At 52.5% G+C, this 20,382-nt stretch overlaps 9 protein-coding genes across 9 annotated transcripts; 4 read left to right on the top strand and 5 right to left on the bottom strand.

Annotated features, from left to right (window-relative positions):
• Nucleotides 1–411: 411 nt before the first annotated feature.
• On the bottom strand, nucleotides 412–1,754 carry V2A60_001170 (uncharacterized protein; the record flags this gene model as incomplete). The annotated part of the gene is made up of 2 exons (XM_083252532.1): nucleotides 412–471; nucleotides 525–1,754. The coding sequence occupies 2 exons, from the start codon at nucleotides 1,752–1,754 to the stop codon at nucleotides 412–414; spliced, it is 1,290 nt and encodes a 429-aa protein (XP_083108658.1).
• A 1,088-nt stretch (nucleotides 1,755–2,842) lies between these two features.
• Nucleotides 2,843–5,461, top strand: V2A60_001169 (uncharacterized protein; the record flags this gene model as incomplete). Its single annotated transcript, XM_083252531.1, has 1 exon — nucleotides 2,843–5,461. The coding sequence occupies one exon, from the start codon at nucleotides 2,843–2,845 to the stop codon at nucleotides 5,459–5,461; it is 2,619 nt and encodes an 872-aa protein (XP_083108657.1).
• A 957-nt stretch (nucleotides 5,462–6,418) lies between these two features.
• V2A60_001168 (uroporphyrinogen decarboxylase HEM12) lies at nucleotides 6,419–7,708 on the top strand (the record flags this gene model as incomplete). The annotated part of the gene is made up of 4 exons (XM_083252530.1): nucleotides 6,419–6,473; nucleotides 6,550–6,591; nucleotides 6,655–7,584; nucleotides 7,635–7,708. The coding sequence occupies 4 exons, from the start codon at nucleotides 6,419–6,421 to the stop codon at nucleotides 7,706–7,708; spliced, it is 1,101 nt and encodes a 366-aa protein (XP_083108656.1).
• Nucleotides 7,709–8,166: 458 nt separating this feature from the next.
• V2A60_001167 (DUF3602 domain-containing protein) lies at nucleotides 8,167–8,626 on the bottom strand (the record flags this gene model as incomplete). The annotated part of the gene is made up of 2 exons (XM_083252529.1): nucleotides 8,167–8,353; nucleotides 8,427–8,626. The coding sequence occupies 2 exons, from the start codon at nucleotides 8,624–8,626 to the stop codon at nucleotides 8,167–8,169; spliced, it is 387 nt and encodes a 128-aa protein (XP_083108655.1).
• A 1,036-nt stretch (nucleotides 8,627–9,662) lies between these two features.
• Nucleotides 9,663–10,097, bottom strand: V2A60_001166 (succinate dehydrogenase assembly factor 3; the record flags this gene model as incomplete). Its single annotated transcript, XM_083252528.1, has 2 exons — nucleotides 9,663–9,827; nucleotides 9,885–10,097. The coding sequence occupies 2 exons, from the start codon at nucleotides 10,095–10,097 to the stop codon at nucleotides 9,663–9,665; spliced, it is 378 nt and encodes a 125-aa protein (XP_083108654.1).
• Nucleotides 10,098–10,425: 328 nt separating this feature from the next.
• On the top strand, nucleotides 10,426–11,642 carry V2A60_001165 (protein-histidine N-methyltransferase; the record flags this gene model as incomplete). Its single annotated transcript, XM_083252527.1, has 2 exons — nucleotides 10,426–10,887; nucleotides 10,986–11,642. 2 exons carry the CDS (start codon nucleotides 10,426–10,428, stop codon nucleotides 11,640–11,642), a joined length of 1,119 nt encoding a protein of 372 aa, XP_083108653.1.
• Nucleotides 11,643–11,870: 228 nt separating this feature from the next.
• V2A60_001164 (inhibitor of growth proteins N-terminal histone-binding-domain-containing protein) lies at nucleotides 11,871–13,211 on the bottom strand (the record flags this gene model as incomplete). The annotated part of the gene is made up of 1 exon (XM_083252526.1): nucleotides 11,871–13,211. The coding sequence occupies one exon, from the start codon at nucleotides 13,209–13,211 to the stop codon at nucleotides 11,871–11,873; it is 1,341 nt and encodes a 446-aa protein (XP_083108652.1).
• A 1,364-nt stretch (nucleotides 13,212–14,575) lies between these two features.
• V2A60_001163 (uncharacterized protein) lies at nucleotides 14,576–16,060 on the top strand (the record flags this gene model as incomplete). The annotated part of the gene is made up of 1 exon (XM_083252525.1): nucleotides 14,576–16,060. One exon carries the CDS (start codon nucleotides 14,576–14,578, stop codon nucleotides 16,058–16,060), a length of 1,485 nt encoding a protein of 494 aa, XP_083108651.1.
• Nucleotides 16,061–16,785: 725 nt separating this feature from the next.
• V2A60_001162 (uncharacterized protein) lies at nucleotides 16,786–18,128 on the bottom strand (the record flags this gene model as incomplete). Its single annotated transcript, XM_083252524.1, has 2 exons — nucleotides 16,786–16,830; nucleotides 16,887–18,128. 2 exons carry the CDS (start codon nucleotides 18,126–18,128, stop codon nucleotides 16,786–16,788), a joined length of 1,287 nt encoding a protein of 428 aa, XP_083108650.1.
• Nucleotides 18,129–20,382: the final 2,254 nt, after the last annotated feature.

Below are 20,382 nucleotides of genomic sequence, written 5' to 3'. Positions count from 1 at the left end.
TACTCCTCCACGAAGGCAACGCATTGTCACCACAGCGAGCGATGCTCTAAGCCGCAAGAGTCGTTGACGCTGGCGATCGTCCACAAGAGCCTATACGTGTAGCCTGCCGTAAAGAGATGCAATATTTACTCATGTTACTCATTCTCCAAAGCTTTGATAACACGTCGGTCAAGGCATCGAATCTAGAGGTATTTTAACCGAATACGATTGATAGTAACATTATCAATATGCATTGTCTATCTGGATTCCTATAAAAATTTGACACTGTCAACACTACAGAATGATGAGATTTGAGGATCATCAGCTAATCACTCCCTAACCACATATCTCTTGAGGGGCGGATGCGATGAGACAGTAGTTAATCGTACCATTGCCTTGACCCCCCAGGTTCATAGGAATACATATGATCAATTATTTGATGCGGGCTAGTCTCTCACGGTTCATGCGAGTTGCATCATCCACAGCATCGCTCTATCAACGAGAGTTAGTAAAGTGGCAAGAAACATAGCAACGATGCTGCTGACCTTTGTCATGATTCTGTCGATCTGTTTGTTCTGCGAATCGACCTCTTTTCCGATGGCACGTCCAACCATGTTCATCATGGAAACCTGGCTCTCGAGTTCGTTGATTCCATCATCAATCTGGTCCTCAAGTTCATCAGCGCCCTCTTCGTCTTCCAGATTGAATTTGCCATAGTCTTTCTTGGCGCGCTGCTGGGGTACGGAAACACCGGCTGTGTTAATCTCGCGGAAATTTGACTCCATGCGCTGGGTCGCGGAGAAACCTTCGCGTCGAGTTGCCTCTCGTTGATCACGTTCGTTTCGGTGGCGGTTCATGACTTCGTCGTCCGCTTTTTGCTGGCGCTGCTTCGATGTAAATGGGTTGGAGACGTGAACAGCAAACATGCTTCTGTTGAGAGTTTTCAATTCCGCGGCCCTATCTTGTGCAATCTTGTTCTGGTTGGCGGCAAGGTCTAGATTTTTCTCGGTATTGTGCAGTCGTTCACCCTGGGCTCCGAGGCGCGCAAGCGTAGCTCGGCCTACTTCGTTCGCTTGTCTGGCCATTTGAACTGAGCGCGAGACTGATGCAGAACTCTCTTGCTGCACTTGGCGTTTTTCAGCAAGAATCGCTTGCGTTTCGGCTTCGTCTTGTTCTTCTTCTGTCAATTCTCGCTGGTCACCGTACCCGCCGTAGCTATCCTGCGAAGCGGCAGAGGCGCCACCTTGACCATAGCCACCGCTAGTCGTAGTCGTTTGCTGTCTCTGGGCATATCTCTCTTGTGCGCCACCGAGAAGCGCGTCTCTGTTGCTGTCAGGTTCGTCTTTGTCGTTCCGCCCAAATCCACCATAGCCACCAGGGCCTCTAGCACCGCTAGCGGAGGCGCCATAACGGTCCGCTCCAGCGTTGCTCTCGTATCTGTTTGAGCCGTAGCCACCTCCAGACCCGTATCTGTCGGAGCTGTATCCGCCATAACCGCCAGCACGACTTGAAGGATCCTGCTGTCCAGCGCTTGGCGAACCACCCGGTGCACCACCGCCGCCAAGCTGGGAGCGGGCTTGTTGGTATGGTGTTACATTCGCATACTTCGACGAGTCGGCGTAAGGGTCGGCCGTACCTTGGCCTCCTTGCTGTGCATATGGGTTCTCTGACTGAGCAGCTCCAGCCGATCCCTTCTTGCGGCTACCAAAGAGGGCATTGCGATTGGCGTCTTCGCCGTCGTCGCCGCCCTTCTTGCTAAAACCAAACTTCTTCATATTGTGTAGTCGTCGGCTGTATTGCTCAGTCGACTTCGTGGCAGTATCTAGACAGGTAGAATCGAAAGAGTGGGAGCGGATTTGAATGAGATGACGGAGTCGGGAGGTAGCATATGTGGTAGGCAAGCTTGGTCTGGTTACGTAGAGTGCACGACCGGCGTCTACCACGGATTATTCGGCCAGTGCCAGTAGTGGGGCGAGGGTGCTCTAAAAACAGCTTCGGAGGGCTCCCTGTTGCCTGCCTGGGTACAGCCTCCTTCTCTGACAGTGGGGAGATGCACGTACCTTGTTGGTGGGCAACAGTCTCGAAGAAAGGTGGCCTGTTACAAAAGAGTACTGACCAGTGACAAGTGTGTCAAGTGTCTGGAACATTCTTTGTAGCATTGTGCGGTGGTCTGCATTAACAAGAGTGCTTCAAAGCGTGGGGAGGCACAGCTGCTGGAGGTTTCGCGCCAGCCATGTACGAGCTTTCCACACTACACTTCTTCAGGCCCGAGGATCAAACCAAGCTATGCCCCCAGCAAGTAAATATGTAAAACTAATGGTTTGTGCTGAGCACACCACCATGAAGGAGCCGCCTCAGAGGTTCTAAGCAGTCTGAAGCCAGCTTGTTCGTCTGCCAGGAATGTCGGGGAGGGGTAGCGGGGAGAAAAGCCCCCACTAGCCCGTAAGCTCCGTGGGAGCGACACCGCTGGCCAATGAGGCACTTCTTGTAAACGAGATTCGACCTACCTGCGGAGTAGTTGTCCCGATTACTCACACTTGGCTCCTGGCTGATGTGACTCGATTTTTGCGTTGTAGAGCTGTATATAAGCCAGCGACATCGACGACACTGAGAACCTGCTAGCCTCACTATCAACTCTGGATAGATTGACCAGTAAACATATCACATCGCCTCTCATTGCCACTCAAGATAGCCGTCCCTCTCCGAGTCCGGCGCACAAAATGACTGCACTGCATCATCTACAAATACAGCCCTTGACGCGAAGAACGCGCTGAATGATTCATTAGATTCATTGGTATCGAACTGATCGTACCTTCTCCGAAATTTATTATAGCAGCCTGTAAAAATCAGGTCAGCGAGCGTCATGGCATCCATATTCACCTACGACCCGGATCCGCCCAAGGTGTCCTCCCCCTGGATTGCCCCAGTTGACACAACGGAATCGGCCATCTCAGGCTCTTGGTCCAAAACAAAAACGAAGCGCAAACAGGATTTGCTCTCAGACTACGGTGTGACCAAGTTAGAAGCAGAGCCTCAAGAGGGGCCGACTGAATATAAGCTGCATCTACTTTTGAGACCAAGGAGAGGCTTCACATACATGTCAACCCGAACCAAAGGCGGGAAATCCAACACTGGAACAACATCAGTAGACACCCCCGGGAGAGCGAGTCCTGCAACGCCCATTGTTTCTCCCCAGCCTCGGCAACAGCGGCTCCAACAACTCACAACACAACTTCTTTGGAGAATGCAGCAATCCTCCCCATATCACGCAGCGAGATCCAAAGAGCTGGTGGTTCCACGACTACCCAATGATACCATTGATCTCAATTCTGCCGTTCAACTTGCCCCTTTGATCCCTGGTCTGGAGGAATCGGGAGGTGCTTTGTATGAAATCGGAGTATCGGACGACGGCACACTTGTCGGCCTGACGAAAGACGAGATGGATGAGAGTTTGACAACACTAAGGATTATGGCTGCTAGCCTGGGATGCACAGTCGAGATCATGCGCATGGTCGTTGTCGGTGACTGTGAATGGATAGAGTGTATCGATCTCGTCAACGATAGTGATGTCGCCGTTCGCCAAGTTCACAAGACAGATAAATTGTGGGTAGCCGAGGCAATGGTAACTCCGTCCTTCAAACAAACCGATGCTACCAAGTTGAATGACAAGAATGGGCTGCAAAGCTCAGTCACTGGAAAGCAACAGCGACAAGAGAACCCTTCAATTGTCAGCCATGGCAAGTCGACCACCTCACAATTGAGAGTGACTCTCACGGGTCCCACCACTTCTGGAAAATCGAGTTTGCTTGGCACACTCTCTACGGGAACCTTGGACAATGGCAGGGGTAAAAGCAGACTGAGTCTGCTTAAGCACCGCCACGAAATGGTGTCTGGTGTTACCAGCTCGGTTGCGCAGGAGCTTATTGGATACAAAGACGGTGCCATTCTAAACTTCTCTCGGCCAAACATCGAATCATGGGTAGATATTCATGACCAAGCGCAGGATGGCAGGCTCTTGTTCGTGTCAGACTCTGGTGGACATCCTCGGTACCGCCGAACTGTTCTCCGCGGCCTTATGAACTGGGCACCTCATTGGAGTATCCTCTGTATCGCAGCAGACGATTCCGAGCAAAGTTCAGGCACATATGGCCTCGCAAGTCAACTGCACAATAGTGTGGAAGTACCATGCATCGATCTCGTCAACGCTCATCTCACATTGTCTCTCAGACTGGATGTTCCAATGGCCATCGTCGTCACGAAAATGGATTTGGCTTCCAAGATTGGGCTCCAAAAAACGCTTGCCAGGGTCCTCAGTGCGATCAAGGACGCAGGAAGAGCGCCAAAGATTTTAAAGCCAGATCAGAAAGCGCACAAGGAGCTGGTAGACATTCCTACTAGCGACAGGTCCAAAGTCAATCCAATTATCGAAGCAATGGAAAGAACCAACAGCTTGACTGCGATCGTACCAATTGTTCTCACCAGCGCAATGACTGGCGCCGGCATAGGTTTGCTACATGCCCTATTACAAAGCTTGCCTATGCCACCGCCGCCCACACCACATGATTTTGTTGGGGCTGTTCTGAATCCGGAACAGCCAAAGTCGCTTTTCCATATTGATGATACTTATAATCTGCCTATTCCCCAGGGCAGTCCGGCTGCCGAAATCGGAAATGCGGCAAATGGCGTTGTTGTTGCGGGCCACTTGAGGTTCGGCAGTTTGTCGGCCGGAGAGAGCATCGTAGTTGGCCCATTCCCATCTGAAGATGAGGAAGGGAAAACACCCGGCCCAGCAGATCGCCCATCGCCAGGCAGCTTTGGCTTGTCTATATCTCATCCTGCGTCAGCAGAACTAGCAAGGATCGCCATGAGAAATGCCGTCTCCGCCTCAGAGATTGCTGGTGAGTGGCTTAAAGCTGAGATCGTTAGCATTCGAAATCTGCGGCTGCCGGTAAAAACACTCGAGGCTGGCCAGGCCGGCTCCATTGGCCTAATACTTGATAGGAGCAAGGAAGGCTCCCTCAAAGATACGCCAGGTCTTCGCAGAGGCATGGTACTAGCGGTGCCATCGAGGCACATGTTGGATAGCGGTATATCTTTGCAGGCTGCAAGCGGATTCACCGCCGTCTTCGATCAAGTTGACTCAAGCATACTTGCTGTTGGTGCCCTCGTCAATGTTTATGTCGCCAGCATCCGGGCTACCGCCCGCGTTTCGATGATTCGTCGTGCGGGTCCTGATGATGCTGGCCAAGAATCCAAAAATACTACAACTGATGAGATCGGGGTGTTCAGTCTGAACGATGATATGGAAACGACGGAAGCACGAAATACAGTGGACGACAGCGCCACTGAGGTGACATTGGAGCTTCTACATAACCGAGAGTGGATTGAAATGGGATCGCGCGTCATTCTATTAGAAGGCGGTACACGGTACGGGTCGGGTCTAGAGGGGCATTTTGGGAAGGTGGTTGAAATCGTTGATTAAAATGTACCATTCGATTGTCATATGGTCCCTTGAGTGTATCGGGATGCGACAGAGTCTTGACGCACTCCATTTCATGAACATGAAATGAATCGCGCATCTTGCAATCATTCATATCATACATTGTGATGCCTGCTCCTCAAGCTAGGCCTGTACTAGGCCATAGAAAAGGGTCCATGTCAATATGAAGCCTGATAAGCCGTTGAAGATGCCGCCAGTCCAGAAGCCCGCAGCGCCGTAATAATATCGGCTAGCATCAAGAGGCGCCTTTCCAGCGGCAAGGGATGAGGGTGCTATTTGAATGGTATAAAACATAACGGTCGCGAAAACGGAGAGCACCAAGTACAACAGAAAGCCAGTATATGATTCGAGGCCGAGGATACCGGCAGTTACGCCGAAGAGCGGCGCGGTTATGCTCTGGAAGTTTGATAAAATCTATGGGCACAAAACGTTCGTTAGCCTAGGTATGCATGATATGGATACGATACGAATTCGGGGTTATCTACTCTGCCATTGTGAATCATGGACTCTTGGACCAGCGGGTTGATTTGGTATTCTCGTTCTGACATCGTGGCGCGTTGCTGGCTTTATTTCGCTTGTTGGATGTATTTTCGGTGACTTCTTGCGGCCCGTAGGTATCTGAGAATTTCCTAGCCGACAATGGTGGCAATTCTCAAACTAATCGTAAAGGTATGGTTGTTTGCGCAGGAGTTGGCAGTCTGCCTATGATGCTTTTGCTACTGAGCGAGATGCCAAATACTTAGTGTCCCTCCTACCTACCTAAGTACTACGTAGCTGTAAAGTACCCAAGGAGGGCTGCGGCCGGGCCGAAAGTGCTCCGGTACCAAAGAGGTACGTACCGACACTTTGTACTGAGCTGTGCCCCTCCCTCCAGTTATCGCGGGGACGGCGTGAAGAAATCAATCATTCACATGCGTGGCTCTGCATTGAATTGACAGAATGGAGCACAATTTCGAGCCGTTGCAAAACGATTTACTGCTTCGCGCAGCTCGTGGTATGATATTATCACGGCTAAAATAGCTCGAGTATCGAGTAGCTTGTGTACGAGCTAACGAACGCCTGCCTTGTAGGCGAAGTCGTTGAGCGCCCTCCCATGTGGGTGATGCGACAAGGTAAGGGGAAAGGGTGCAGACAACTCTGGTAACAAATATTGGTTCTGACTTTGTCTAAAACAGCCGGCCGCTATCTTCCAGAATATCATGAAGAGAAGGCTGGCCGTGACTTCTTTGAATGCTGTCGTGATCCCGAAGTTGCCTCCAACCTGACCCTCCAACCGATCGACCGTTACGCTGGCCTCATCGACGCCGCTATCATATTTTCTGATATCCTGGTTATCCCGCAGGCCATGGGAATGATTGTCGAGATGGTGGACAAGAAGGGTCCCCATTTCCCGGAGCCCCTCAAGACTCCTGAGGACAACCAATATAGCGAGGTCATGGAGCGCAACGTCGACGTCGCCGCGGAACTCAGCTATGTCTACAAAGCCATTACCCTCACGCGTCAAAAGCTCAAGGGTCGAGTGCCATTGATTGGCTTCTGCGGTGCGCCATGGACGCTGTTTTGCTACATGGTAGAAGGTGGCGGCACCAAGCTCTTTGCTCAGAGCAAGACATGGATTTACAAGTACCCCGAGGCGACCAATAAGCTTCTGGCCAAGATTGCAGACATCTGTGTAGACCACTTGGCTCTCCAAGTCAAAGCAGGTGCTCAGCTTGTCATGGTATTTGACTCGTGGGCGGGTGAGCTTGGGCCAGATTCGTTCAGCAAGTTCTCTGAACCCTTCCTTGCACAAATTGCACAGAAACTGCCAGGCAAACTCAAGAGCCTCGGTCTTGAGCCAGTTCCCATGACTGTATTCCCCAAGGGTGCTTACCATGCTTTGGACAAGGCTTGCAACCTGGGCTACAATGTTGTCGGCCTCGACTGGCTGCATGATCCCGCCGAGGCTGTGAAGATCCGTGGCGAACGCAATATCGTCTTCCAAGGCAACGCCGATCCCGGCGTTCTATATGGCACAAAGGAGGCAATCACCGAAGCTGTACAGCGCACTGTTGATGGGTTCTGGTCCGGTAAGAAGAAGGGTTGGATTGCCAACCTGGGACATGGTAAGCAACAGTCCGTCTCACCCTGGACGACTTACTGATGTTTCACACAGGCATCACTCCGGGTGTCAATCCCGATAATCTAAAACATTTTTTCGAAGAGATTCATCGACTCACAAAGGAGTAAGGCAGCCAGCCCGAATTTCTGCACACAATGCCTGGCTTCCTAGAGGTTCGCTAGAAAGCTATTATTCAATCGTTTGAAGAAAAAGAATTGAAGGCTTCCAAGGTCGCATTCGTGTATATTTCAATACAGACAACAGATGAATTTTCTCCTTAAAATGACAATTGTACATCGTTCTGCAAGCAACTAGATATACAGTTATTGCCCCATTGCAATTTCAGCTAATTGCAACATATGCAGTCAGACTTGCATAGTTAGTGGATAGTGGGAGCCGCTGCATAGCATTAGGGAAGTTGTGATTAAACAGTGATGAAGCCGCCGGAACACCACCCAATAGGAAGGGCCTAAACTCCGTACTACGCCGTTGACAAGGACAAGAAGCACTGGCAAGAGAGCCAGGAGCAACACTAGCTGGTGGGAGACTGCAGTCGGTTCTAGCTTGGCTGGCTGGACGCAGTCGTCTACGCCTTCTTGCTAAAGGGCCAGCCCTTTCGGAGTTTGGACGGTGTTCCAGGACGTTCTGAATCATCGGCAATAGCTTGCTCGCGGCTTGGGGTGCGGGTCAATTCTTCGGCATCGTCCTTGAAAACGTTGCCAGCGCCACCTCGACCTGCATGCTGGGCGCCACTACTGTAACGACGAGGAACACTGCAGAAGAACGAGTAGGTCAGAAAGGCGTGTTCGCTGGTAGGCAGTCGATCTGTGGGTGGTGACGACTCACGGTCTGACATCCTGGCGCAACCGAGTTTCGACGGGGTCGTTGTTCTTGGCCATGTTGCCCGTGCCTCCGCGGCCGGTTGTCACGATCGGTTTCTTGAGTGTCGGCGTCTCCAGGTCAGAGGGCTGCAGTTTAGGTGACGCCTTGGCGTCGGACATGTTGCCCGCGCCACCGCGACCGTGTGAAGCGTACTGCGAAGTCATGGCTTGCGAAGGGAATTCGATAAATCGCTGAATTATGAGTGAGCAAAACTTTTGCACGTCGATCGCCACTGCGTGCGCAGATTTGGATAGAACCGAACCGGTCGTTTAGTAGAGAAGCAATGCCTCCGAGGAAAGAGGGCGATCGTATGTGGGTCGCAATTTTGCGCAGGTCAAGGCTGGCCGCCGTTGACTTATATTGACCGGTTGCAGCAAGCAGGTCGAGACTGGTAAGAATGTCGACGTCGGCTGGAAAATTGGCAGGCTTGGGTAGGAGAGGGGAAGCTTTCATTAGGGGCTAAAGGACAGGAATCTCGTGATATCTAGGTAGCCTTGGCGGAGAAGCGCATGTGCGGGTTTGCCCCTCCAACCGCCACAGTTCGCACTACAGCCTCAATGATTTGCGGCCTTCAATGTTGGCGAGTGACCATCCGTTACCTAAAAGGGCGAGTGATTGCGCCAAAAAAAAATCTACTACTTACACCTATCATAGCTCACAGCAGAGGAAAAGCACGCCACAGTAGGGAGCTACTTAAAGAATTGGTCCCATCTCTTCTCTATGACTGAGTTTTTTTGTGTCCAACTCTTGATCTCAATCTCCTGTTTCCATTACTTTTTAAATACTGTTTCTATCTTGATGTTCAAGCTATGAATAGGTTACTACTTTCAGCTTGCGTAGCGCAGCTCCCATGCCTACCTTCTGCCCTGCCAAGCATTTGTGAACACACACCAGCGGGCTTGATCCTGGAAATAGAGACGTTTATGTCTGCAACCATGATCGAGCCTGCGACTTTTGCAGATTGGCCGTACCATTGCAGGTAGTCAATATTCTGTCGTCCGCTGGCGACCAACTTAGGCAGCCTTCGCGTGTCAATCATGCCAATGAATTTAACGAGTTGTCCGCCACTGATTTTAGATAGTTCATTGAGTATATTGTGCCCTCCTACGCAACTTGTCACAGTCTGAAAGTTGTTTCATCTCGTGGAGAATTAGACAGTTTTCTATAGTACAGGTTAATCGCACCCTCTGACCCCCATATCTACTCTCCCTTGCGATGTTTCTCTATAGATTGCATTAGGTCGTAAAGCTGATACACTTGCTCATCGCTCAACTTTGCTAACTTGCCCTCGTCAATCTTATCGCCAATCCACGCGTCCCCTTCGATCTTTTGCGCATACATTTGCCACTCGGTCAAAAAACCAATCTTTATAACCGTCGTCAGCGTATCCTATCCGCCACAAGCATAGTTGTGTCAGCTTACCAAGTGTGCTGGGTTGTCAACTCTGCGGTGCGCCCGAAATTCAGCCTTGATGTACTCGTCGCCTAGAACGCGCATTTCTGCCGGAAGAAACTTGCGGTGCGCGCGCAACAAGCGTCGGTAGAGCGGTATTGGCGGCAGCAAGGCCATAGGGTCTGGGCGAAGACCTTTTTGAGTGGACACAGCCCGGGCGAGTCTTGCTAGTGACGGATGCATAGCGAGAGACGCTGACTGCTCAACTTATTTGTCTCGGTGAATGAGCGCGTGGCAACTGGAGACTGATGAGCGAGTGATACAAAATAAGTATGCCTTACTGCAAGAGCAAGTAAAGGGGGGCTGAAAGTATACAGTGTTCTAGTACAACCATATCGCGGTGACGATGAAGCAGTGCTAGGGGTAAGCCGGCTGTGGCATCACCGCCCGAATTTTCGGCCCCACATCAGAATATGAACTCGAAGCTTCTTGAGGCATTGGGATCGTTTTTCCGATTGGCGTATAATTGATTTTTGGGGGAAGGGAACCCGTCCTTCTGCAAACTTTCGTCATGACATTCTCATTCGGATTTGCTGGCGACGACATAGATACCTCTCACGATGCTGAGGTTCAGCCCATAGCTCCCACGTCTGCGCTTCTGCAAGCCGGCGCATTCCCTGTTGCAGGTAAACCCCAACTGCCTGCCACGCGCCTCGATCTTTCCCAGATGCTGGCCGCAATGCCCTCGAAAATTGCGTATAGTGTGCTGGACGTGACCCTCGACGATGATAGTGTCGTGAAGCTGCCCCGTCGCGAACTGTGGGATGTGCGCGTGCAGCTCATGGCGGAAGAGGAGGACAACGCAGAACACGGCGTCGATGCCGATGGCTCCGGTCTAGGGACTCTTGACGTCAAAACCGGTGTGTATGAAGGGGGTTTCAAGAGCTGGGAGAGCAGTGTAGACCTCGTCAAGGTTCTAGCTGCACAGGGTAAAGTCTCCGCTGCCGAGCAGCTACCGTTGAGAATTATAGAGGTAAGCAAGCCGTATTACCCCAAGAGCGAGTCTCATTCGGCTCACCGGCCATCCTCTGCTTCGGGCCTACCATGTGGGAAATATCTAAGATAAAGCAGCTTGGTTGCGGAACCGCATTGCCCTCTGTCTCCCTCTTTCAATGGACGATAGAAGCCACTACGCCAATCGCTGGCTCAACTCGCCAACCAACATCCTTCATTATCGCAGACTACAATCCTACCGTCTTGCAGCTCGTCACACTGCCCAACTTTATTCTTGCATGGGCACTTTCCACCCGCGAACACACGCCCGCCCTGCGCAACGCCTTCACCCTTGACGACGAGCTCGAGCTGCTTCCAGAGGTTATTGCGGCATTCCAGTCCTACCTCATCGCCAATCGTATCTCTCTCACATTCCTCTCTGGTGCCTGGTCTCCGGAATTTATCGAGACTATGTATAATGGCACCCCTGATGAGGCGGCAGGCTTCAACACAGCCGCCGCCACGTTGTTACTCGGCGCGGAAACCATTTATTCGCCGTTTGCGCTGCAGGCATTCATGAGGACCACGTTTGCGATCCTACAGCGAGAGAAAGAGAAACAAGATACTTCGCCTGCGGTAGCTTTGGTGGCGGCTAAGAAGATGTACTTTGGGGTTGGGGGCTCGTTAGATGATTTTGTTGATCAGGCGCGTGACTGTGGAGGCCATGTCATAACATTACGTGAAGAAGCAGACGGCGTGCGACGCGGCGTGGTCAAATGCACCTTACAAGAGTAAAGCATAGACACGGAATACAATAAGTGAAACATGGTGGAGGCAGTGCTAGTCTCACAACGTATCGGGTCGACTACAATTGAATAATGTATTCGTTCGGCCAAGCCAGAAAACCTGGAAAAGAAATTTCGGTCAAAAACAAGACGACGCCGGATAGCTGTTCCCAAATACTCCCCCATGTAACCAAACGCCATTCTGCCAGTCTCGTAAATCATCATACTCCAAGACACATTACTTGGTCTTCTTCTGTAGCTTCTCTGAGCATACGGGGCAATACCAAGTGCCATTAGGCTCGCTCTTAAGTCCAACGCAGGACCAATGGAACCACTCGTACGGGCAGTTGTCATTATCGCATGCCACCATATCACCGTAGCTAACATTGTGGCATAAACAGTACTTTTTGTCGTCGCCACCTTCATCCTCCTCCTCCTCGTCGTCTTCACCAGCATCACCAAGAGCTTCGTCTCCGTCAAGATCCTTCCCATCGGCTGCAGACCCAGAGCGACGAGCAGCATCATCACCACTACCGCTCTCAGCCTCTGACAAGTCACTCTCAGCTGTCGAAGCCGGTGAGTTTCTGGCCGAGGCCTTCTTCACGCGGGATAGTTTTGATTTATGTGGTGGTTTTTTGCGATTCGGCGCAGTCGGCGTGCCTCGTCGACTACCTGGCCCGTTTCCAAGCTTGGTTGTCGTGGCCCTTGGACCGGCGCTGCCAGCTCTGACGGCCCCATTAGGACCAGTTACAATACTATTTTTCGGCGTTCCTGGACCCAGAGATGAGTGTCGCGCCAGTCCGCTCGACGTGACTGGAACAGTACCCGTTCCAGGAGTTGCCCTAGGCCCACGTTTGGTAGCTGGTCCCGCAGAGCCCTCTCTATGCCTGTTCATAATCATGCTCGCAGCTGGCGTTGCCGGCGCCGAGGCAGCATGTGGCTGATTTGGCTGCTGCTGCAGCTGCGGCTGCGGCTGCTGTGGTGCCTGGGCTTGACGGATATGCGGATGCGTGGGTAGTCGAGCCAGTGCGGGATTAGAGCCAGTATTAATGGGTGCAAGAGTCGGACCAGCCGTCATGCTAGAGGGGTTGCTTGCTCGGATTGACGGTGCAGCAATGTTAGCTGCACTGGCACGCAGCAGAGATGGGACCTCATCGGGGTCGGTAAAACCAGGCTCAGCTCGGTCGTATAGTAGTTTAATTTGTATATCGAGACTGCGCAGATGCTTGTCCATGGTGACTTGTAGCTTGCGTGCCATGTCAATTTTCTCTTGCGCAAGACGGTCTGCTTTGGCATAGTTCTCGCGGATTTGGGAGCGTAGCAAGTCCTCTTTGGGATTCGGTTCATGACTGCCATTGGTTTTGATCCATTTCTGAATCTTGGCATCGCGATCTTCTATCATCCGCACGCAGTCGTTGTACTGTCGATCTTTATCGGCGATTTCGTCTTGCATGAACCGAATCTCCTCGGGGAGATTCTGAACGCGGTTGATCCAATCATCGAGTATTAAGCTCGGGTCGAGGGGCTCAGCTTGAGGCATCCTCTTGACGAAATCAATGGACAAGTCGTCTCTGGGCATTGTTAACAATCTCAGGTCGACAAGGCTAGGTAAAGGCAAGGCACTGCCGTGCTAAACAGCATGCGGACGCGCAACCGCGACGTTGAGAAAGAGTGAAGCCCCAGGGCCAGTGTATATCAAGAGGCAATGAAGATAGAGATGCGGGAAAATGCAAAAGAAAAAAACGGCGAAGCAAAACGAGATTGACAACAGGTGGGCTGGGATCAGGATGACATGGGGCCACTTAAGCAGAAGTAGGCGGCTGCAGCTAAATTATGGCTGGAGAGCGGAACCCACTTCCTGGGGATAGAACGGAGGGGGAACGAAGTGGAAATAAAAGGATGCAAGACGTCTCTTGTGTAGTGTCCATAGCCATAAATGCAATGACAAGCGTGAAGGTCTGCGGCGCATATGCGCAACTCAGAGTAACAACGTAGGCGAGATGGTGTGGTTGTCACGAGCAACGCAACTGTGCGCTGCCAAATGGTGGCCTTGGCTGCCTGCGGCCAGGCGCCGTACACGGTAGAAAGAGTAGGGCGCGTGCAGAAATGGCTCGCAAATAAAAGCAATGTGCTCACCTCAAACGAGCTATCTCTTGCTTGCGATCCCGAAATGAGGGATGGAACTGAGGGCCAACGTCGTCTGTTAGTTGGGTGCGATGAAGAGTGACTGTATCAGTCTGCTGTGCGATGCTCTCTTTGGATGGGATAAGAAAACGGGGGATGGACGCCGGAGCCACGGAAAAATAGCGATGCCATGAGTGGTCGCAAGCCGGCCAGCTGTTACCCACGCTGCCGATTGACGCTGTACTGGTAGCGAACAACCGCGCCAGTGGCCTAGAGGTTCCAGCACAGTACCTACCTAGGTACCTAGGTAGTAGGTAGGTACCTGTAGGTATGTGTGGCACCGCGCTGTGTCCTCAGTGCCCTCAAGAGGCGCTATATTCGAATCGGGTCTAGTCGCTGAACCCGCCGTAAGGGCTTCGAAAGGCGCCAGAATTGGAGCTCAAACGCGGCCTCTCACTCTCATGTACTACTTTGGCAACCTTCAGAGACTTGACTGATTTTGCAAGTTTCATTGCGCTTCGCGACAACACAGTTCGGATCAGTGCCCGTCAACGAAATTTAACCTCTGCATAACCTCAAACAACACCCGTTTGCAAGAAGCTGCTTGTCATTGGCGCAACGTTCTATCTTTGACTGTCGGGGTGCGCGCGCGGTTCAACTTCTGACCACGACCCAAGCCTCGACAACTTGCGCATGCCCGTCGCAAGCCTGACACGACGGTGTACTGTCCGGCTCAACATATTCAGCGGCGCAGTCATAGCTTGCAATCAGTGACCCGTCATCTGGCGGTCCTGGAGCCTCGGTGTCAGGCCCGCAGCCATGGACGCATACAAGTTCCGCGTTCCTAAGCCCAACTACCTCCCTCATAAACAAGATGTCGACCATGATATTGTTGAAGAGTATGGCTCGCCGCTCGGCCTCGCCAGTGATATGGATAATGCCAAATTCTACAACAAATGTAAGCGGATAGCGGAAGAATCCGGCATCACGCGACCAAAGGGCTACAACGTCTCGTTTCACTGCAACCCGGATATGGAAAAGCACCACTTCGGCATGACGCACCCGATGAAGCCTTGGCGCCTCACTCTGTCCAAGTCTCTCATTTACTCGTACGGTATGTCATTCGCCATGGATAACTACGTCTCGCGTGCCGCCACGTACGAGGAGTTGGCCACATTTCACTCAACCGATTACCTGGACTTTCTCGGCACAGTCCTCCCGGAGCCTGTCCCGCGTGATCTTGAGAATCAAAACCCGGACCTCAAATTCAACCTTGGCGGGTCCGACTGCCCTCTCTTCGATGGTCTCTACGACTACTGCTCCATGTCGGCGGGTGGTGCGCTCGACGGCGCGCGTAAGCTCTGCTCCAAACAGTCAGACATTGCCGTGGCCTGGGGCGGCGGCCTGCACCATGCGAAAAAGGCCGAGGCGTCTGGCTTCTGCTACATCAACGACATTGTTGTTGCCATCCTTCAGCTTTTGCGGTACTACCCGCGCGTTCTCTACATCGATATTGATGTCCACCATGGCGATGGTGTCGAGGAGGCCTTCTTCTCGACTGACCGCGTCATGACCGTCTCCTTCCACAAGTACGACCCGAATAACTTTTTCCCGGGCACGGGAGCGCTCGACGACAATGGGCCCAAGAGCGAGCATAACCCCGGCGCGCACCACGCCGTCAACGTGCCCCTCAACGACGGCATCACCGACGAGCAGTACGAGTGGCTCTTTAACTCCATCATCGGCCGGATCGTCGAAAAGTTCCGCCCTGGTGCCATCGCCTTGCAGTGCGGCGCCGACTCTCTCGCCGGCGACCGCCTCGGTCGCTTCAACCTGCAAGTCCAGGGTCACGGTGCTTGCGTCGAGTTTTGCAAAAAGTACAACCTGCCCCTCATCCTCTTTGGCGGAGGTGGCTACACGCCGCGCAACGTAGCCCGCGCCTGGGCCTACGAGACGTCGATTGCCATAGGCTGCGACGACAAGATCAGCCCGACGCTGCCACAGCATGTCCCCTGGCGTGAACAGTTCCGCCAGGACACGCTCTTTCCCACGCTCGAGCAGATACTCGGAGAGCCTCGTGTTAACCGCAACTCGCAGAAGCGGCTTCAAGACATCCTCCAGCACGTTACCGAACAGCTGCGCTTCGTCCAGGCCGCGCCTAGTGTGCAGATGCAAGCTATCCCCCCCGACCTGGGCGGCATCCGCGAGGATGTGGAGCAACGTCTCAAGGAGGAGAATGAAGAGAGGAGCAACGAGCTGCGGCGAGCCAGGGAGGCGGGCACAGCAGTGCCCATGGAATTTTAAAGGTGGTGGGCCAGAAAAACGAGACAAAGGAAGAAGCGTTGAAAGACGGATGATGGGCTCAACGATTGGATTACAGCATTCTCCAAGAAGCGTCGTACTTTCTGTATATACTATTTTTCATCGATCACGATTAAGGAGTCGCTCCCTTCTCTTGACAATCAATCGCCAATAGTGAACAAGGAGGAAAATAACGATCACGACAACTCATCACCGTGAGGCAACAAAGGCATAGAGAAATAAATACAAGACAACGACACACAAGCTCATACCAAAATAAGATTAATAGCGAGAAAACTAGGCATCAAAGTAAAAAGAAGAATCTTACTTCGAAACCCCAACACCAACACCACAGGAGTCTTGTGCAGTTCACCAAAAAAATGAACTACAGGAGTGCTCGAGGTATCATCAGGGACAGAACAGGACTCGAAAGGAGCAAAACCATTCAACAACGCCGCCCGTGATCAAAAAGTGTACAACCAATTATCACAGCTTAGCATATCCAAAGTGGCGCCGTTGCCCTCCGTAATCCTACATCTTCTAAATCAACCGGCTCATAGACACTAGACACAAGTCAGCCCAACCAGGATTGCGTCCAGAGTTCTGGGCAGGTCTAGATCCTCGAGCATATTTCAGCCCTCGAGCGGTGCCTCTACCGAAAAGAATATTCACATGAAGATCCAAGGAGAAATAACGATTCCAGTGACACGCCAACTAGGCTACGACCATTAGTAATAGCGGATGGTAGCAGTCTGACCAGAAGCCACGCCGGTCTGTTATCGCGGTTAGCATCACGTGCAATCTGTAGTAGAATCCAAAGGAGACTTACGGTGCAGCCTTCCTTGCCACCAAACCACTGGCCGTCATGGTAACCACACTTGGAGTTGCCACCAATAATCTCCATGTTGAAGTCGGGCTTGGCAGAGGAAGTAGGCTTGTTCAGGAAAAGGGAAATGTAGGTGATACCGTCAGCAGCCTTACCGACACCAGCAATGACGGCAGCCCAGTTACCACGTTCTTCGGGAGCGACAGGGCTCTTCCAGAGGCAGCCATCTTCCGCGGAAACACCCTTGGGATTGATGTAATACTGAGCCGACGTCGGTCTGTCGTTCCATTGGTAGTAGTCGGTCTGGCTGGGGTTGGTGAGAGGTACCGTCTGGCCAGCCTCAGCAACAGTAGGAATATTCATATTCTCACTGCCCGGGTAATTCGTGCGGCAAGTAGCAACGACGGCGTCAAGATCGTTCTTGATGTAGACACCACCCGCGCCCTCAGTGCAAAGGTACTTGACGCTGGGGCGAGTGAGCTCGAGGAAGCCATCACTGTTACAGTAGACACCGCCAACGGACTGTCCGGTGAGACCCTGTGACACAGGCCACTGACTCTTCTGGTAGCCAGGCTTGCAGGCATACGAGCACATATAGCCAGGGGCGCAGTTCTGGCCAGAAATGGCGTCAACGATATTGTTGAAGCTCAGCGCGGTGGGGTAGCCTGAGACCTTCTGAGCACCAGCCCAGCCGTTAAGGCCCATCCAGGGAACAGGGACAGCACCGTACTTGGACGGAAACTCGCTGCACGGAATTTTGCCGTCGGGGAACTCGGTATTCTCGCTGCCAGAGTTGTTGCTCTCATCCTGGTCGTTGCTGGAGGCAGCGTTGGCGACAGGAGCCTTAGCGGTAGAGCTCGGAGGAGGTGGCGGGGTCGACGTGGTGGAAGGGGGAGGGGGAGGGGTTGTAGTCGTCGTGGACTTGGACTCGATGAATTGCGCGCCAAGGTCCTTGGTGGCGGAGGGGGCCGGGGGGGGAGGAGGCGTATAGGTCGGGATGGTCTCGCCAACGACGACAAACTCGCCGCTGTCTAGGCCCTTCTTGGCCTCGTCGGCGTCGACGAGCTCGTCACCGAGCTTGTAGACGATCTTGGTAGGGCCAGTAACGATCTTGGTCACGACATCGGCCTCGCGCTTGCTGGAGTCCCTCTTGGCATGCAGGTGGCGGTGGCCGTGGTGGTGTGACGAGGCGGCGGCCGTGGCGGCGAGAGTGACCGCGAGGGTCAACTGGACGAAAGTCTTCATGATAATCGAGAAATGCCTATAAACGGAACTGTTAGCCAAGAATATGAATAAGAGGCTGCAAGGGCGTCGAATTGACTGTTAGGACTGGACCAGCGGTGTCGAACTATGGTTGACATGCCACGAGGTAATGTGTTCCTCGACGGATTCGAGCCACTGCATCCAGCACTACTTGGACGGACAACATCGCATCAGGCTGAGGCTTACACACTTGACAGGACTGTAGCGATATCGTGTAAAAATGTAGGGTTCGGGAAAGAAGGAATTGAACGAAAGTGCGCAGGCGGGACGAGCAAGCCGGGTTAAAGGAGTGTGGTAGAGAGCAAGAACTCTCAGTTGGATGAAGTTGACGGCGCGATGAAGATGCAGAAAGACGGAGGGAATCGCCAGAGGTAACGGAGGTGAAAAAAGGAGGAGGTCCAACAGCCATTGATAGGCCGTTTGCCTGCCAAAGGGGCAATCGGCAGCTACTAGCCGGGTGGGCACAATAGTGTCAGGGGCGTGCGCGTGCGCGTTCTGCCTGGGAGATTAGTAGCACCCCATATAACCAGTAATTGCAGCGTCGCAAAGAAACGTGCTATTTTAGGGCCGAGGCTACGACCATTCAGGTAATAATTGCCTCCCTCATTACAGTCGCTCGACTGGGAGGGGTGCAAGGGGGGTGGGCTTGCTCTGGTGGCGCGTCACCGCAAATACCAGAGCCAGCGCTGTTGACAACACCACATAAACAAAGCCAATGCGTCCTTCGAAAGTACTTAGACACTCCCACCAAGAAGTTGAGGAAGCCAACGGGCGGTAGGGAACATGCTGTTGGCAGCGCAGCGTAAGCCTCTGTGCACTGTGCCGTGAGCTTGGACGGATTCTAAGCACCCTCATCGAGTCCCTCAACGTCGCTGCGTTGTGTACAGGCCTGCGTGCCAGGCATCTCGCGCAACCTTCTATCCTTCCAACGCAGCGCGAGACACATGGCTGGTGTCTAATCATGGGCGCAAAAAAAAACCGTCACATTTGCTGCCCCGATTTCGACGAAACGCCATCGTACCACCACGACCAAGTCGTACACTCCTCCGTACAGCGGCGAGCGACATCAATGCAGCGACAGCGACGAACGCACAAAACCCGGGGGGTTCCCTGGCCAAGCCACCATTTCGAAAGCACAGGCCTCGAAGACGGACAGCACAGTGGGGCCTCAAAGAGTGCTTGTTCCTGGCACTAGGCCGCTTCTAAGTACCTAGAGTCTGTCTGTTTTGAGGTACCCTTTGTTGATACTTCTACTCGTACTGGGCCTGGTTGGTTTGGTACACGCGGACAATTAGGGCTTGGCAACACAAGAGGGGGAGACGGACAAGAGCGGCGTGTCGGGCCAAGTAATCACAATTCCAATGATTGCCACAGATTACATAGAGAAGTTATCCAGGTCAACCCGGGTTTGGCGCTTTCTATTGATTAAGCATGCACGCCAGACGCCCCGAATTGAGGTGCCAAGCGCGAAACATCTCAATACTTTACTGATCTGTAGCCTTCTGCATCTGAAGAAGCACAGGTACATATCCAGCTCTACTACGTCGTATCATCGGCAGCTCTCCTGTCGTGATCCATGCGAGAAACTAAGCATGTAGCTACTGACCTAGGCTTTTACTGGTAGCCCCCTGTGCCCCTGCTTCATCAACTCCGCTCAACCTCGGGCGATCCTCGTAAAATAATAGTCTCATCTGAAACGTTCCACTCTTCACTCTGTCAATGGCATCTGACAAGAGCAGCAACATCGATACCAAAAGGCTCGGGGATAGGTATATTATGCTCCTTGTTATAACTAGTCCTCAGAATCGCGGAGTTATCGCTACGATGTAAATTTCCGAAATCGACTGCGTTGGTCGCAGCATAAAGCAATGCTACGACCGTTCCTCTGTGACCCATGACTATTCGGTGTCCTTGGCGCGCCAATAGTATTGGTCTAATGTGGGTGGTCCAGACTCGCATGCCCAAGACATCAGCTCAGTATTAAATTTGGCTTTTCCCTATCACGGAAGCTAAGTACTTACTGCGTAGTTCAGCCATTAAATTCGTTCGCAAGGGTCCCTGCCAAAGCATGGTTAAACAATTTGCCCGAATCTCGTCAATGTGGGGCCGTCAAGATTGACCCCTCATGGATTGATGGTGAGAGAGACATGTCCTACTTATTAGTACTGGGTAGTACCAGTGGGAAGCATCGGCCAGGTGATTCCCCTTGAATTGTTACTGTGCGTGTGCCTGCTGT

Source organism: Cordyceps javanica, chromosome 1 (assembly GCF_051103115.1).
Source record: "Cordyceps javanica chromosome 1, complete sequence".
Taxonomy (NCBI): Eukaryota; Fungi; Ascomycota; class Sordariomycetes; order Hypocreales; family Cordycipitaceae; genus Cordyceps; species Cordyceps javanica.
This window is presented reverse-complemented; position numbering and strand designations above follow the sequence as displayed.